Below are 18,182 nucleotides of genomic sequence, written 5' to 3'. Positions count from 1 at the left end.
GATCGCCTAGTTTGACAGGTAAGTAGAGACCCCCGTCCCTAGCGATGTCGCTGGTGAGATCTGCCTGTGTGGCAGCTCACTAGCGACCACTTAGCAATGTACCAGCGATCCTGACTGCGTCATATCTCTGTATGCCATTCTACTTGCTCCATCTCAAGGCATTGAGTACACTCAAGTATATCTGAAAGTTGTACTCTCTGCAGTCGTAACCATGAATACTAATAGGCTTGGACTGGTCAACAGGAGAAGCGGAGAATCCTCCGGTGGGCCCCTGTGCAAGAGTGGGCCATCATCCTCTTATATGAACAGTACTTGGCACAATATACTTGAATCACTATGTACAGACAAAGGCAGCATCTTAATCATTTAACAATCTTCCTAGTTCATTGTTATATGATTTTGTGATTGAGGATAATGTCACATTTGCATGTAGCTGAAAAGTGGGGCCCTGGAATTGGTTACTGGTGGGCCCATGGCACCCCAGTCTGACACTAAATACTAACATGGTCAGGCTGCACAACAAGACCTGTGTATTGCCAGCTGTAAGACTGATCTACCAATTTATCATATCACATATTTCAACATTTCTGAATATCAATATGGCTCAATGTTAGTGTGTAGGAATAAGAATGTGTGCACATATTATTACTATTAGGCTTGGTTTACTCCCAATTTGGCTATGGTAACCCAATGAACTGCAAGTACATCACCATTAATTTTAAACCCAATTCAGTTCATCCAATCATATGTTAAGCTATCATATCCGGTGCCAAGTAAATTCTACGATATAAAAAAAATATTAAAAACAGAAATATGCAACCCACAGCATACAAAGAAACACCGTAAAGAATCTTTGAGATTCTGTAGACACTAGATAATATAAAATTTTGGCTAGTCTTGGAGTATGTTAAACAATTAGGAAAACAGAAGTTACACAAAAGATCCTGATTTTATCACAATCCAAATAAAGGATTGAATAGCAAGAGAACATTTGTTTCACTGCAAACTGAAGATACTGGTTAACACATAGGACACACTTCCACTAGCACACACTATAGCCAAGAAGCCTTACAGATGACACTGCAGAATTCAATGTGACCAGCCCTACTGGGAACCCAATCTATAAAGCACTGCAAACGGCTGCATCCCTACGAACGGATCTTTCAACTACTCCATGTATGGTTACATTATGAGAGACGGAAGCGTAAAAATATATGTCCCCTTGCTGGCAAGTACACAGTACGTGGTTGCAAATGTCATGACTTCCCACATAACGCCTTCTGTAAGAACAAACAGCATGCATTCATTATTGCAGGGAAAATAGAACAGAATTACTGTAGAGAAAGCAAGCTGACAAATGCACATGGCTTCATTCACACACATCCCATTATTTGCGAGAATGAAAGGCTGTGGAAAAACATCTCTGTTCTGTACCAAATCAATTATATATAGGTTTATACATGTCCCATTCATAAATAAAGGGTGTTATTAATGCCACATACCCCACTTTTCACCCATCAATGCTTACACTGCATGAAAAGTTAACACCTTATTGTCTTCTTCGTCTATAATCTCCATTAGTTCCTATATCGTACACAAGATATTGCAAATGAATGCTTCACCCCTTGTCCTTTCTCTATGTGGCTGCCCACCCAGTGACACATCTGTGACCACCAGGACAAGCTCTACTGCCTCATCAGTCAGTTCACTAACATGGTCCTTATACAGAATGCAGCTGGAGTGTCAGACTTAAATTTCTTATTAATGTCACTCCATCAGGCATTTTCCCATTATCACATTCATTCGATCGTATACACACATCATATATTTTAATAAAAAAAAAAATGATTTATATATGTTACAATTTACCAATGTAACAACAGCATGAACGTTACTATAAATATATAAAGGATTATCGTAATACCCTAGTATCATACCCGTCAGTGATCGTGCAGAACACGATGCAGACCAGTTCTGAGGTTCTCTAACACTTTCATTGTTGGCAGTAACAATAAAGAAATCTAATTTTGGTTATTTTGGGGCAAAAGAAACAATTGTTTCCATATAGGCGGTGCATTGTGTTATTACTAGGCATGCACAGCTTTGTGTACTTACCGGTATCATCCATTTATGTCTTCAAGTATCTTCGTGGTCTGACCGAACCCCTCTGATTGCCTGCGTCTTCCCAATAGTTCTCTGCCCTTTCCTGCCCTTCCTTTCTGACAGTCAGTCTTTGCAGTGCATGCAGTTCTTGTTGAAACAGCAGCAGACACAACACAAGGAAATTCAGATCTCCAAGGATGACAAAACAGCCATTAGCTCCATTATAGGATGACTAACACATTCTGAGCCTATAGAGGAGGCACTTGAAGCCCCATGGATTCAATTCTATTCTAGGCAAGCATAGTAGGGGAGGGGGAGCTGAAGGAGTCAGCCTTCCAGTCCTCACTATTATCTTGCAGAAGTCGATTCTAAACATAGGTTTCTGAAGGAGAAAACTGGAGCACTTAATGGTTCCCGATGAAAAGGAATTGCCATCAATCATTGGCTTCTTGCCTATATACAGTATATCAAGATGTCAATCTTCATTTATTGGCCGCCAGTAGGGTGCAAACCAAAAAAAACCCAAAATATCTCTTACAGGTGACAATGGTTTCATCTTAAAGAAAAAGAGGAAAAACCAATCACAGTGTGACATGTGCAATGTGGCATCGTACAATATTACAGGCAATTACTGGCAACCTGTTTACACTGTCAGGAAACAAACATTGCTGGGAACGCTCATTTACCATAATTGGCCAGTGTAAATAAACCTTAAAGGAATCCATACATTTTTTGATTTATTTTTTTCTATTGCAAAAAAATGTACAAAATATATTTACTTTCAACTCAATTACAAAGGATAGAAGCTTGTATGGAACAAGTTTGACTATTTTATTGTCATTAAATGAGTTTTCCCATCTTAGGAATCGGTGGCATATCCAATTACCATATATGTCATACATGTCTGGTTGGTCGGGGGTCCACCCATTGTGTGATGTAACTTCTACTAATTTTGTTGGTATTTACCCATTTTACTTTGAGCCATGAAGGATACAAAATGAAAAATTAACCCTCTAAAAGCAAAATGATACTTATGTGCATTATTGTGAGGGTGACAGCTTGTGGGGGAGGCTCAAGACCTGAGCCCTTTCTTCACAGGTCTGATGCCAGTTAGATTACAAAAGTGGCATCTGTTTCTAACAGCAGTAGTGAGAGCTGAGCTCCGATCATTGCAATAAACCATATAAATCCCACTGTCAGTCTCTGACAGTGCAATTTAAGAGACCAGTTGTCGGTGCTCACACTTACCTGCTCCCATTGGCACCCCACGTCACAATTATGGAGCATTGGTAAGTTGGCATGGCACTGGGTCTTGCTGAAGACCCCCATCAAATGCCATCTTGGTACTCCATCCAGTGGATGAACTTCACAGCTTCAAAGAAGACATTTATTTTCACTATATACTGCAAAACTATGGTATTGCCGTATATAGTTTGAGAAAAATAAAAAAAGTTGTAGCTTTTGGAAGCAGGGGAGAAAAGAACTAAAGTGCAAGTAAAAAAAATGATATGAGGAAAGGGTTTAAAGCACCCAATAAGACAGCAACAATGGTTGTAAATATTATGTGTTATTCTCTGATACAGTGGCTTACGAAAGTCAACATTTCCCCCCCCCCTTGGTATTTTTCGTGTTTTGTTAGCTCACAATCTAGAATTTCATTTTTTTTTGAGGACTTGCATCTGTTCATGTAACGAACATGCCTAGAATTGTGAATATTTGTTTTAAATTTTCTTGTGAAGCAAACAACCAATAGGACAAAATAACTGGAAGCTTCAGTGAGCATAACTATTCACCCCCCCTAAAGTCAATACTTTGTAGAGACTCCTTTTGCAACAATTACAGCTCCAAGTTGCTTTGGATAAGTCTCTATGAACTTTCCACATCTTTCCATTGGGATTTTTGCCCATTTCTCAAGGCAAAACTGCTCCAGCTCCTTCAATTTAAATGGTTTCCTCTGATGAACAGCAATCTACAAGTTTGACCACAGATTCTCAATTGGATTAAGGTCTGGCCTTTGAATAGGCCACTCAAAAACATTTACACATTTTCCCTTAAACCACTCGAGTGTTGCTTTAGCAGTATGCTTTGGGTAATGGTCTTGTTGGAAGATGAACCTCCATCCCAGTCTCAAATCATTGACAAACTGAAACAGGTTTTGCTCAAGAATATCCCTGTCACGATCCATTTTTGGATCTGTGGAAGATCTGGCTTCCCACATTAAAACTTTTTTCCTTTCAGGCCAGCGGGGGTTAAATGCATTTTTTCCCCTCTGGCGAGCTGATGTTACTGTGTAGGTAACAGCAGGTACGCAGGATGCAGTGACGAGACGCGAGACTGAGCTGAACTTTGAGAAGAAAAACTTTTATAAAATTTAAGCCGCAAGGGCTATGCTAAGCAACCAAAACACAATAACACCTATTGTCCTCGCAGGGACTTCTGCACAAACAAACACTTTCAAAGAGAACACGACTAACACGGCAAAGGCCGGTTGCTATATGGCCGCGATATGGCCGACTACGGGTCCTTATTTCCTATAGTGTCACTTATCCGTCCTGACGTCCCTCGGCGTCTCTGACGAGGCTGCTTTGGTGTCGCAGCCGCTGGGCCCAGCTGCTGAAGATCTGTCGGAGTCTTCAGGCACCCCAGCGTCCAGGAGGAGTTGGGGTACAACAGGCCCTGAAGGAGTCCTTTGATGAGGTAACCCCCTGCAGAAACAGCAGGGTTCCGCTCGTAAGCGAGTTCAATGAGACTCCAGTCCCCAAGCAGGGTTGTGTCGCAAATCCAAGGAGTGGCGGTTGGCAGGCCACGTGCACAGCCTGGGCCTAGGCAAAGAGTTTCTCTGTAGGCGAGGAGTAGGCCCCAACTGCCGACTGCATCGGGGTGACGTCAACTGCGGGCGATGATGATCAGGCCGCAGCCGCGAGCTGATGCGGGGTGGTAGCGGGCAGGCCGCAGCCGTGGGCTGGAGTGAAGCGGCAGCGGCTGCGAGAGGCGGCGGACAGGCCCTAACAGGCTGGAGCATAGCGGTAACAGCTGAGGATGACCGTAGGCAGGTAGTGACCCCGGATTGGAGCGAATCGGCAGTATCTTGTTGGTAAGTTCGGCGCTTACTCTCTGCAGGCCACTGTAAGTCTCCCCTCTGCCGCTGGTCTCCTCTCTTGTCACTGTCTGTCACTCTGGCTCTCTCAAACTCCCACAGTCTCTTCCTTCGCATCTGCCGTTCCGCCAAGTGACTCCCCTGCGCGCTCCCTGTCCCTTTTATACTCGCCCCTCCCCTTGCTGTCCTGTCACTCCCAGCAGTCCACTTTCCTCCGTTCCCCAGGTGCAGTTCCCTTAGGAACCTAGATGGCGGTCTGTTGTGAGTTCATTTTCTGGTCTGCCAGTTGTGAGTTCTCCTTCCAGGCTCCCTCTGGTGGTAACAGGAGGTAGTGAGGCTGATTTAATCAGTAGAGATTTGCCACCTGATAAGGAGGATGACGATTGGACCTCAGGAATCTCAGACTGGATTTAAGACAGCCGACGCCCTATTCTGGTGCTGGTGATTCCTTCTGGCTTGTCAAGTCTTGGTTCTCAGCTCTGTTCCAGTCAGCTCAAGCTAAGTTTTTCTGCTAATGTTCACACTTGATTTTGTTGGTCTATTCAGTTTTTTGTGCGGTCAGCCAGCCCCAGCTGGGGCTGTGCTGAATTTCCACTCTTATCTGTATTTGCCAATTTGGTTTTTGTCCCTTATTAGATTGGCCTCTTTTTGCTCTGCCTCAGAATGTTTCAGAGCGCTGATATAGTGGGAGAAGTCTAGTGACTTCAGGGTTAAATTTTTTTATCAGAAGTGTTGGACATTATTTTTGTTGGGTTTTTGGCAGATTGCAGACAGTGTCTTTCCTTTCCTATCCTTTCTAGTTAGTTTGGGCCCCATCATTTGCTCAGCCTATTTTCCTGCCTATGTTTGTGTTTTCATCTTGTTTCACCATCAATACATGTGTGGGGGCTGTCTATTCCTTTGGGGTCTGCTCTGGGGCAGTTCATTTTCCCCTTTTCTTGCTTTAGGCTTATTTAGTCCTCCGGCCATGACGAAGCGTCTAGGTTCATCATAGGTACGCTCCACGGCTGCTGCTAGTTGTGTGGTTAGGATCAGGGATCTTCAATCTGCATAGTTACCAACCTCTCTGGTTTTTCTGGGGCTTAGCTTTTTTAGGTTTTTCCTCCACGGTGACCCATTCATAACAGCGGTCCCTTTGGTTCCGGCCCGGACACTCTGTGGGGGCCCTCCTCCCTACACTCCCCCATCCTGTATGCTCACCAGTCCTCAGGTGAGGCCCTCAGTATACTTGGGTTGGTCTGCGGAGATGTCAGTTTTTGTTGCCATATGAACTGGTCCTGTTCGTATCGTTTGGGGGGTTTGCCGGGTGTTGACCACTCGGAGCGTCTTAGTTCGACAAGGGTGGGAGTCTTCTGGGGTGGTGGACGGTGGTGGGCTAGCTGGTTCAGGCAGGCTAATTGCGTCAGTTGGGTTGCCATTGAGTGGAGAGCCCCTGGATATGGTGGGGAAGTCTTCTTCGTCGTCCGGGTCCCAGAACACTGGCAAGGGTTCAGAGACCAGAGGAATAGGTTCAGGTTGTACCGGGTCGGTGGAAGTACATGGGCGTAACATACTACAGTGCACAATGCGAGTGGGTAGCGTTCCATCTTTCTCGGGTCGTATTTCATACACTGGTCCTTCAGGGTTTATACGGCGTAGGACTCGATAGGGACTCTCTTCCCAGCGTGGCTCTAATTTGTTTTGGGGGTGTTGGTCTAGTACGAGTACTCGGTCTCCAATTTGGAGGTTGGGAGGTGGGGATAGATTCTTTCCTGGGTGTTCTAAGTCTTGGAGTTTGGTATGTACAATTCGATGGAGAGTTTGCAGCCGGAGCCGGTGATTTTGCACCCATGATGATACCCCGGTCCAGGGCTGGGGTTCCTCTGGGTCCATCTCTACCTCCGTGATCCCTTTGCCTTCTCGTCCAAATAGCAGGGAGTAGGGGGTATAGCCGGTAACTCGGTGCACCCGGATGTTATAAACCCATACTAGTTCAGGGACATATTCGGGCCAACGGGCCTGCTTGTCACTCTCCAGAGTACGCAACATTTGGATTAATGTCCGATTAAATAGTTTGCAGGCCCCGTTTCCCTGCGGGTGGTATGGCGTGCTACGGGATTTGTCAATACCGTAGAGACGGTGCAGTTCCTCCATAATTTTTCCCCAAAAACATTCTCCTTGGTCGGAATGTATACGTTGAGGGCAGCCGTATACTTGTATGAAGATTCTACAAATTGCGGAGGCGGCCGACTCCGCGGTCTGGTCTCGAGTGGGAGTGACCACAGCGACTTAGTGAAATGGTCTTCCATGACGAGGCAGTGTTCGTACCCCTGGAATGCGGGACCAATGGTCAGGTAATCCACCGTCAGAAGCTCGAGGAGTGCTGAGGTCACTATTGTTTGTACTGGGGCTCGCAGCGCGGGCGGTTTGGCTAATTTGCATAGGCGGCAGGCCCGGCAAGTCTCGTCCACAACAGCATGCAAGCGTGGATGGTAAATTATCTGTTGCAACCATTGCAAGGTCTTTTGAGCTCCGAAATGAGGCCCCTTTTTGTTGGCTTCTCGAGCCAGTTCGTTAAGTTGGTCTCCGGGCGCGACTACCTGCCAAATCGTCATAGATGTTGTCCTTGATGTCATTTTACGATACAATAGTCCCTTTCTAATAACCAGCCTCTCCCATTGTCGTAACATCAGCGACATGTCCTGAGTCAATGTCTGTCTTTGGGAGTCAGTGGGCAGTTTACCAGCGGCTACCCATTTCCGGAGAATCCCAATTTCTTCGTCTTCTTGCTGCTGTTGGATCCAATTATCATGGGATTGCTCCAGCATTCCCCTTAGGGTCTCCGAGGGGAGTACTTTCTGGGTGGCAGCTGTGAGTACGGCAGCAGTGAGGGCGAACGGTATCTCTTCCCCTTCCAGCTCGTCATCTCGACTGTTCCCTGGGGTTGTATGTCGAATCCTGGAGAGGGCGTCAGTGTGTCCATTCTCGGCCCTCTTTTATAGATGATTTTATAGTTGAATTTCGCCATCCGGGCCACCCATCTTTGTTCCAGAGCCCCCAATTTGGCGTTCTCCAAATGAGCCAGTGGGTTATTGTTGGTCTGCACCACTACTTCAGAGCCCGCTAGGTACTCTGCGAACCGCTCCGTCATGGCCCACACTACTGTGAGGAGCTCGAGCTTAAAGGAGCTGTAATTGTCAGGGTTGCTCTCGGAATCATGAAGTGAGTGGCTTCCACACGCGATCACTCTCTCCCGGCCGTCTTGAACTTGTGACAACACAGCCCCCAGCCTGTGAAGACTCCCGTCAGTGTGCAGGATGAACGGTTGAGAGAAATCTGCATAAGCTAACACGGGGGCATCCGAGAGCGCAGCCTTAAGGTCTTGGAAGGCCTCTTCTTGGGGTTGTAGCCACTGGATTTTCCATCCATTTGCCTCAGCGGGAGCCCCCTTCAGCAGGTCGTGCAGGGCTCGAGCTCGACATGCAAAATTCTTTACGAAGCGACGGTAGTATCCGGTCAACCCCAGGAAGGCCCGCACGTCTTTTATCGTCTCGGGGGTAGGCCATCCCTGAATGGCAGCAACCTTTTTCCGGCCTTATGCCCTCCGCCGAGACGATATGTCCCAGATATTCGATCTGGGTGCGAAATAGGTGGCATTTTTGGGGTTTTACCTTCAACCCGTACTTTTGCAGCCGGCCGAGTACCTGCCCCAACCGCTTCAGGTGGTCCTCAATCATGGCAGCATAGATGATGATATCATCTAGGTATATCAACGTGGCCTCAAAATTGAGATCTCCCAGACACCGCTCCATCAACCACTGAAAGGGGCATTGGCCAGTCCGAGCGGCATTCGATTGAACTCAAATAGTCTCATAGGAAGTATGAACCCCGTCTTAGCCCTGTCTTCTGACATGAGCACCTGCCAGTACCCACTGGCCAGGTCCAAAGTCGAAAAATACGTCGCCTTCCCCAAGGCGGACAAGGATTCTTCTATACGGGGTAGTGGGTACGAGTCTTTGATGGTGCAAGCATTCAGCTTTCGACAGTCCACGCAGAACCGTAGGGTGCCATCCTTTTTGAGGACCAACACAATGGGACCGCCCAGGGGCTTTGGCTTTCTCGGATAACTCCCTTCCATAGCATTTGGGCCAGCAAAGTTTTCACCTCTTGGTAGAACTGTGGAGGAATCTGTCGATATCGTTCGCGGATGGGGGCCGCTCCTGCCGCGGGAATTCCATGGGCGATGGCGGTGGTACATCCAAAATCTTCCTCATGACTAGCAATTACCTCGTGGTACTGTCCGAGCAGTGTTTTTATCTGGGAAAGTTGAGTTGAAGTTAGTCCGGAGAGCTCGGCCTGCATTTGTTCCAGGATGTTTCGACCCTTCTCCTGAGTCGAGATTTCGGTAGCCTGTAGAGTCCGGATAGTTACTTCCCAAGGATCCTCAGATTGCACTCTCAATTGAACCGCAGGGGCCGGCAGCACTTCTTCCAAAGGCCTTACTAGCTTGGCCAGTTCGGTCAGGGGCTTCAGGACAACGTCTTGGTCTTCAAGGTTGACGCAGCGCACCAGGACAGTCCCCTTTTGCACTGTGGTCAGGGAGCGGGCCACCAGTATGCCAGGAGGTAAGCGCTCCGAGTAGCATGGCTCCACCTGCATCTCTACGCCCTCCAAGGGTATCGAGGCTCAAATTGGCAGGGCCATCACTGTCTGCCCAGGGGGCAGTACAAGCAGGGGAGCGGCTGGCGTGATGAATTTGCCCAGAGCGTCGCCCTCCCGGCAGTCCTGATGTACTTGCGCTTCCCGCACCAACTGCTGGAATACCTGTCCTTGGGCCGTGCAGGAACCCCACTGCTTCAGGATCTTGTGTGTGGGATCATTGAGGAGCAGATTGTCGAACTCCAGTAGTATGTTCATGCCCAGAATAACTGGATGCTGCTTATCGGTTTCCCCTTGGGTCAGAACCACTCCTCTGCGGCCGAGGGATTTTCTGCACAGCGTCACCTGTACCCACACCACCCCGGCAACAGGGACCGGTAGTTGATTGGTGGCTGCTAGTCTGATCATGGGTCCCCACTGGGGTCTCGCTGCCACGGGGAAATTCTGCTGGAAATAAGTTGCAGGCATAGTTGTCACTTGTGAAAAATGAGGATGAATGAACTCATGGAGATCAACATCCAACACTGCGGAGACACCATCACATGTTTCTCAACGCAGTGATTCTAGAGCAATGCCCCCATCCCTTATGGGAAATATGTAAAACCATGCAAAACACAAGCCACGGAGAGACCATCACATGTTTCTTAACGCAAGCAATGACTAGCCAGGTCTTTCCCAGGGAAGGAACAACCACGGGAAGGGCAGTCTCCAATGAAGGAAACCACCTATGCCAAAACATGGTATCCATCCACAGACAGCTGTTTCAGGGTATTGCCCCTCATCAGTGTGGAGTAGGAAACTGGCCAGTAGGAGCAATGCCTAGTAGAAGACTGTGAAAAATGAGGATGAATGAACTCATGGAGATCAACATCCAGCACTGCGGAGACACATCACATGTTGAGACATGCCTTCTACTAGGCATTGCTCCTACTGGCATAGGTGGTTTCCTTCATTGGAGACTGCCCTTTCCGTGGTTGTTCCTTCCCGGGGAAAGACCTGGCTAGTCATTGCTTGCGTTGAGAAACATGTGATGGTGTCTCCGCGGCTTTACATATTTCCCATAAGGGATGGGGGCATTGCTCTAGAATCACTGTGTTGAGAAACATGTGATGGTGTCTCCGCAGTGTTGGATGTTGATCTCCATGAGTTCATTCATCCTCATTGTTCACAGTCTTCTACTAGGCATTGCTCCTACTGGCCAGTTTCCTACTCCACACTGATGAGGTGCGGAGTTTCCTGAATACCTTGAGTGCTGTCTCTTGGCCTTCCAGCATCGCCACTTCGGTGGCTTAAGCCGGTCACTGCTTTTGGGAGATAGCCAGGAGGTTTCGGGGAGGAGACCCTTGGAGTTGCGGACGATGGGAGTCCGACTTCAATTCTCTGGGACCGGTGATAGCTGGGTCAAAAATGGATTCAGGTTTGACATCGCTGAAGATAAGAAGTTGCATTTTTCCCTGGGATATTTGGTCAACATGGTGTTTTATGACATCCTGAAGATTCGGAAGTTCGATATAATATGCCTGCAGGAGTTTAGGAGAGAAGGCAGGTATGTACTGGTGCTATCTTCTATGGCGGCTTGCCAGAATTTGTTTACTGCCCTAAAAAATGGAGTGGCAAATCCTTTGCTGGAAGGTCTTACCTTTACTGTGCTGTACTCTAAGGGAGATATCCCACTTGTAGTTTTCATGCACAACCCTTTTGTTTCCCTGGAGGACATTGCTTTATTTTTGAAAAGACATTGCATTTATGTTCAGTATTCCCACAGGGTCCTGAATGGAGAAGGGCTCTGGACCGGGAAGTACAAATTTTTTGTGAGATTTGGGATGGATCCCCAAGGCCCGGGAGGCATCCATTACCCCTCTCTTAATTTTCCAATTGGGAAAAATACTGTTTTTTTGTTCTTTCCAGATGCCCCGATGTATTGCAGGAGGTGTAAAAATTTTGGGCATACCCAGGATAGTTGCAAGGAGATGCCAACTTGCAGGAATTGCAATGCTTCTGGCCATATGGCAAAAGACTGCACAAATCCTGTTATGTGTAATGCTTGTGGTGAGGAGGGCCATAAGTATCGGGACTGTAAGGCCAGGATCAGTCCTAGGTCTTACGCTGAGGTCTCAGGTGGGGCAGCTGCACCCCCTGCTGCTGTTGTTGACATTCCACAGGTTTCAGACCCGGAACTTATTGAGGAACCTGAAATCATGGATGCACATGAGGAGGCCCTGCCCCAAACGGAGTCTCCCAGCCCAGAGGTGGCAGTTTTGGAAGCTACTGATGTTGAATGTGAGCTCCCTCATCAGTCTGATGTCTGTGGGGAGGGGGAGTTGGAGAGTACTCTTGGCAATACCCCCAGTGTATCTTGGTTTGCTACTGAGGAGGACTTGGCCAGTTGTGGAGATCAAGGTGACTTCACTCTTGCGAGGTCCTCTGAGGATGAGGAGCCTGGAAATTCCTGTAAGAAGCCCAGAAGGATTAAGCAGACCCCGGTGAAGTTGGTTTAAGTCTGGTGAGTGAACGTAGTTACCCTCAGAATGTCTTCTCTCCTGACACCAATGCTTTTTTAGGCATTCCCGCAGATTCAAGGAGTTGCAGTTCCAGATGGAAGACGAAAACGGCTGAAGAGGAAGTGGCGTGTTTGTCGTCATGTAAATAACACAGTCATGTTATGGCTCCCCAAGCTGGTTGGGGCATTGCGTCCCTGAATGTCAGGCAAATTAGATCCAAATTCAGGAGGGCAATCGTTCTAGATTATATTAAACAGATGAATGCTCACATCTTTTGTCTTCAGGAATGTGGGATTGTGGACGCTCCAAGCGATAAGGACTGGCCTTACGGACAGCATCTATGGTCTGGCTCATGTGTTAATGGGAATGATGGTGTAGGGATATTAATGGGTAACAGGGAGATTAGTTTAGTTAGCTACACGGTGGTAGAGGTGGGTAGATGTATAATTGCACATGTTAGCTATAGTGGGTGGCGGGCTAGAATTATTAATGTGTACTGCCCATCAGGACACGACAGGAAAAAGAAGCGTCTGGCTCTTTTGGAAAAATTAAGTTTGTTTCTTACGGGCAAAATGCCTACAGTTTTAGTTGGAGACTTTAATTGCACCACAGAAGGGAATTGTGACATAACTGGTAAAAAGTTGTCCAATCTTATTTCTGATTTTTCCCTTCTAGATGCTGCTGCTCTGAAATTTGACATCCCACCACCGCCAACGAACCATGCTGATAGGGGTGGTATTGCATCCAGGATAGATAAAATGTTGATTTCCAAAAATATGTTGTGTATGAATTTTGAACAAAATGCTGTACCTTTTTCTGATCATGAGTGTTTGAGAGGTGTGTTTAGTGCGATTGATGACCGTGTGTATGGGGGTGGGGCTTGGAAGCTGAATGTAAGATTGTTAGAAGATGAGGATGTGATGAATGAATTAAAAATAAAGTATAAAGAGTGGAGAGTATGTAAGAGGGATTTTGCGTGTGTACTGGAATGGTGGGACTGGGTTAAGGTGTGTTGCAAAAAATTCTTCAAAAAGTGGGGCTATAAAAAAGCTGCTATTTATCGGAGTAGATTTAATGATTTAAACAGGCGCTTAGACTGGTTAAGGAAGTGTGGAGAAAGTGGCATGGATGTGTCTGATCTGCTGGCTGAGACAAAGAGTCAATTAAAGAGTGTTATGGATGAAAAAGGGAAAGAAATCATCTATCGCTCCAAAATAGAACATCTTGAGAAAGATGAAAAGTGCACGAGGTTCTTTTTTAAGAAAATGAATGGGAGAAAGGTTGATAGGGATAAAATCCTGGATAGGAATGGTTTGTGTGTGTCAGGTGAGAATGTGATAAAGGAGGTGAATAGGTTCTATAGCAAGTTATATGATAAAAAATGGATTGATTCTGGTCTTGTTTCAGAAGTGCTGAATGGGTTAGAGAACAAGTTGGATAGTGGAGAATATGATATTTTGAATGAGGACGTAATTATGGAAGAAGTAGAAAATGTGATGAAGAGGGCTAAAAAGAATAAGACACCAGGAAAAGACGGATTGCCGGTAGAATTCTATGTGCAGGCGTGGGATTTTCTGGGTGCTGATTTGACTGAGATATGTAAGTATACGTGGGAGAGTGGTAAGTTGTGTGAATCAATGAAAGAGGGGGTGGTTGTGCTTGTGCATAAGAAAGGTGAGAGAAAGTGTTTAGAGAATTGGAGACCTACAACATTTTTGAATGCAGATTACAAAATCTATAGCAAATTGTTGGCGAATCGTATGCGTGAGGTGATTGGTAGTATTGTGGATGGGGATCAAGTGTGTGCTGTGCCTGGAAGAAGTATGAGTGATAGCTTATTGTTATTAAGGGATTTGATTGGAGACTGCATGGGAAGGAAACAGAAGTGTATGGTTCTGTCAATTGATTTTGGGAAAGCGTTTGATAGGATCTTGCATGTGTTTTTGTTTAAAGTTCTGGATAGAATGGGATTTCCTCAAAAATTTGTGAATGGGATAATGTCTTTGTATGATTGTGTGTCAAGTGAGTTTCTTGTTAATGGGTGGTTGAGTGAGAAAGAGAATATTAAGTCTGGTGTAAGGCAGGGGTGTCCCATGTCCCCTGTCTTGTTTGTATGTGTGATTGAACCTCTGTTGTGCTTGGTGAGACATGATAAAATGATGCGAGGTTTGTTGGTACCTGGGAGTGGTGGGAAGCATGTAAAAGTTCTTGGATAAATGTATGTTGTTGTGGCTGTGAGTGAAAGTCTTGCGTCTATGAGTAGGGTTAAGTTGCTTCTGGAGTTTTTCTGTGGCGCATCTGGCTTTAGAGTGAATTGGAATAAATGCAGTTTTAAATGTTTTGGGGATGACAGGGTTAAAATGGAGGGGGTAAAGTGTGAGGAGGGTGCTATCAAAGTGCTGGGAGTATTATTTAATAAGGACTTGGAAGGTAAGGAGAGCTGGGAGGAGTGTGGATTGCGCATAGAGCGTAAGTTAAATTTTTGGAGACTGAGAGACTTGACCTTGAGTGGTAAGATTTTGGTCATAAAAGCGGTGATTCTTACGATTTTGCTTTTTATTGAAACAGTTTTTCCACCATCATGTAGGAAAATAAAAAGAGTGGAAAAGTTAGTTTTTACTTTTTTCTGGAGCAGTAAAATAGAGAAACTTAAGAGAGAGAGTCTTTTCAAGGCGTGTCACCATGGTGGCATGGCCTTTCCAAACATTGAGATTTTTCTGGGGCTTCAGTATATCAAAACGGTTATTTTGCTGAATAAAGGAAAAAAGGGAGCATATATAGCGAGTTATTCTGCTGGTTGGATGTTATATGGCTTATGTTGGAGAAAGAGGGATGCTAGAGTGTCTGTTGCTTTCAAGTGTCCGGTCTGGTATGAGGTGATTGATAAGTTTGTGAGGAAGCATGATTTGCTGAGTGTGCCGATGAATGATTTTAGAATGGCTAAGAATGTGGTGAAAATAATACGTAAGAATGATGTGGAATGTAATATTGTGGGGTTGAGAGGGAATGAAGTTTCGGTTGCATGGAAGAGTTTGGGAACGCACGGGATGTCTAATAGACAAAGGGATATTGTATGGATGTCCTTGCACAATATTTTGCCTGTGCGACAGGTTCAGAAGAGACGAGGTCTGACCAGAATGGATGTGTGCCCGAGGGAAGGATGTGGTTGATGTGAGACTGTGTGGCATACTATGTGGGACTGTGATTACGCATGCAGTGTGTGGAAGTGTGTAGGTGGGTTGAGTAAGGAGTTAGCAGGTGCGAGTTTTATTTACTGGCGTGTTGCAATGTTTGGAATTGGTGCATGTGGTCGTGTGAAAAATAGAATCCTATGGTTAATTATGACTTGTGTGATGCAGAGTTTGTGGGATGTGAGGAATTTAGGAAATTTCAAAGAGAAGCATGTATCTGTGAATAAGTGTGTCGGGCTGATCCTTTCTAGGTTATATTTGATTTATAAATTAGACAGCGAAGGCGGTGGTGGTTCTGATGCAGAAGGTGTCTGGAAATTTAAAAAATGGCAGCACCTGATCAAATATCAGTGAATTTTAGTGATGTTTATTGATGTTCAGGATGTCTTTTGTGTATACCCTTGGTTTGTTATACTAAAATAAATATGAACCATGATGATGAGAGTTGAAACAACGACGTTTAAGTTGATGAGCTTATATTGAGTTGTTTATAACTAACCTGAATGGTTTTAAAAAACAAAACCAAAAAAAAAAAAACAGCTGTCTGTGGATGGATACCATATTTTGGCATAGGTGGTTTCCTTCATTGGAGACTGCCCTTCCCATGGTTGTTTCTTCCCCGGGAAAGACCTGGCTAGTCATTGCTTGCGTTGAGAAACATGTGATGGTATCTCCGCGGCTTGTGTTTTGCATGGTTTTACATATTTCCCATAAGGGATGGGGGCATTGCTCTAGAATCACTGCGTTGAGAAACATGTGATGGTGTCTCCGCAGTGTTGAATGTTGATCTCTATGAGTTCATTCATCGTCATTTTTCACAGTCTTCTACTAGGCATTGCTCCTACTGGCCAGTTTCCTACTCCACACTGATGAGGGGCAATACCCCGAAACAGCTGTCTGTGGATGGATACCATGTTTTGGCATAGGTGGTTTCCTTCATTGGAGACTGCCCTTCCCGTGGTTGTTCCTTCCCAGGGAAAGACCTGGCCCTCCTCCCTACAACTGCAGTGCTGCTGGGTCAGCTGATGTTGCTGGTGACCACTCCCACCTCTTTTAAAAGATCACCTGATGCATCAGCTGACTGTAGGTGATACAGGTCCTTTCTGGAGACCAGCCTAGCTGAAGCAGCTCTCTGGTGCCTGCCACGTTTGGTGTTAAGAGTCCTGTTGCTGTTGATATCTGCGGTGTGGAGCTTTGCAGCGGTGCAGCAGAAAGCTAAGTGTTGTATTTTTGTTACGTTGTCCCTTTAGTTGTGTGTCTTTCCATTCTTTTTGTTGTATTAGTGCAGTGGTGGGACCAATGCTCTCACCTGCCATTTCCCTATTTAGGGATGAGAGCAGGGCAAATGAGGGATTAGGTATCCTGCTCGGCAACGGGGTGCAAGAACTCGTATAGGGACAATAGTAAGATGAGGGCACATCCTCAAGTGAGTGCAGGAGGTGTCCATTCCCCCATTCCCTATTGACAGGGCCCACCATTGTTATAGTTTCCCTGGTGTTCCCTGGTGTGTTGTGCCATTTGGTGACTGACCAACCGTTGGGCCGTGTCACAATGGGTCAGTCACTGCGTGATAATCCCTGTATTTCGCACCATCCATCTTCTGCTTGACTAGGACCATTTTCCCAGTCCCTGGTGCCAAAAAACATTCCCCAAGCATGATGCTGCCACCACTTTTCACTGTGATGATGGTGTTCTTGGGGTGTTGAGCTGTGTTGGTTTTGCGCCAGACATAGCGCTTATCTTGGTGGCCAAAAAGTTAAATTTTGGTCTCATCTGACCACAGCACCTTCTGCCATACATTTGGGGAGTCTACCACATGTCTTTTGACAACCTAAAAAGGAGCCTTCATATATTTGTGTGTAAGTAAAGGCTTTGTTCTGCCCACTCATCCATGAAGACCACCTCTATGCAGTGTATGGCTTATTGTGTTTGTATGGACAGATACTCCAGTCTCTGCTTGGGAACTCTGCAGCTCCTTCGAGGTTACTTTTACCCGGACTGAGAGTTTTGGTGAGCAGACATCTATTGGTAGGTTTGTTGTGGTACCATGCTCTTTCCATTTGATGATAATGGATTTGATGGTACTACGGGGGATCATCAGAGATTGGGATTTTTTTTATGACCGAACGCTGACTTGTACTTCTCAGCAACTTTGTCCTTGACTTTTTTCAGAGCTCCTTGGTCTTCATGGTATTGTTTGAATAGTGTTGCCTCTTGCTTAATCTTGTTGCAGCCACTGTGGCTGTTACGCCCAACTGTGGCGTGAGTGGTTTTGCGGATCCACTGAGCCACAGGACCTGGCCTGCCTAGGAAGGGGCATAGCTAAATGGCTACCAGGTGTTCACTGGAGAGCCTGATGGTGGAGACAGTTATATATGTAACAGGTTCAAAAATGTGCAATTAATACAGGAAATGAGTGGAGGGTTTCTTAAAGAAAAACTAACAGGTCTGTGAGAGCCAGAATTCTTGCTGATTGGTTGATGATGAAATACTTATTTCATGCAATAAAATGCAATTTAATTATTTAAAAATCATGCAATGTGATTTTCTGGTTTTATTTCTAGATTCTGTCTTTCACAGTTGAAGTGTACCTACCAGACTTGTTTAAATGTCTTTTTGCATAATTATGATGCTGAATTTTACGGTGAGGAT

General features: G+C 45.8%; 1 protein-coding gene across 1 annotated transcript in view; it reads right to left on the bottom strand.

Annotated features, from left to right (window-relative positions):
* Window positions 1-2,417, bottom strand: part of PHACTR2 (phosphatase and actin regulator 2) — a 284,129-nt gene extending 281,712 nt beyond the window's left edge. The window contains exon 1 of the mRNA XM_073575682.1: window positions 2,116-2,417. Coding sequence (XP_073431783.1) covers window positions 2,116-2,128 — 13 coding nt within the window. The 5' untranslated portion in view covers window positions 2,129-2,417. The remainder of the gene's footprint in view (window positions 1-2,115) is intronic.
* Window positions 2,418-18,182: the final 15,765 nt, after the last annotated feature.

This window comes from Dendrobates tinctorius, unplaced genomic scaffold (genome assembly GCF_039654945.1).
Source record: "Dendrobates tinctorius isolate UK_male_01 unplaced genomic scaffold, ASM3965494v1 ptg000046l, whole genome shotgun sequence".
Lineage (NCBI taxonomy): Eukaryota > Metazoa > Chordata > Amphibia > Anura > Dendrobatidae > Dendrobates > Dendrobates tinctorius.
Note: the sequence above shows the minus strand (reverse complement) of the source record. Positions and strands in the feature narration are given on the sequence as shown.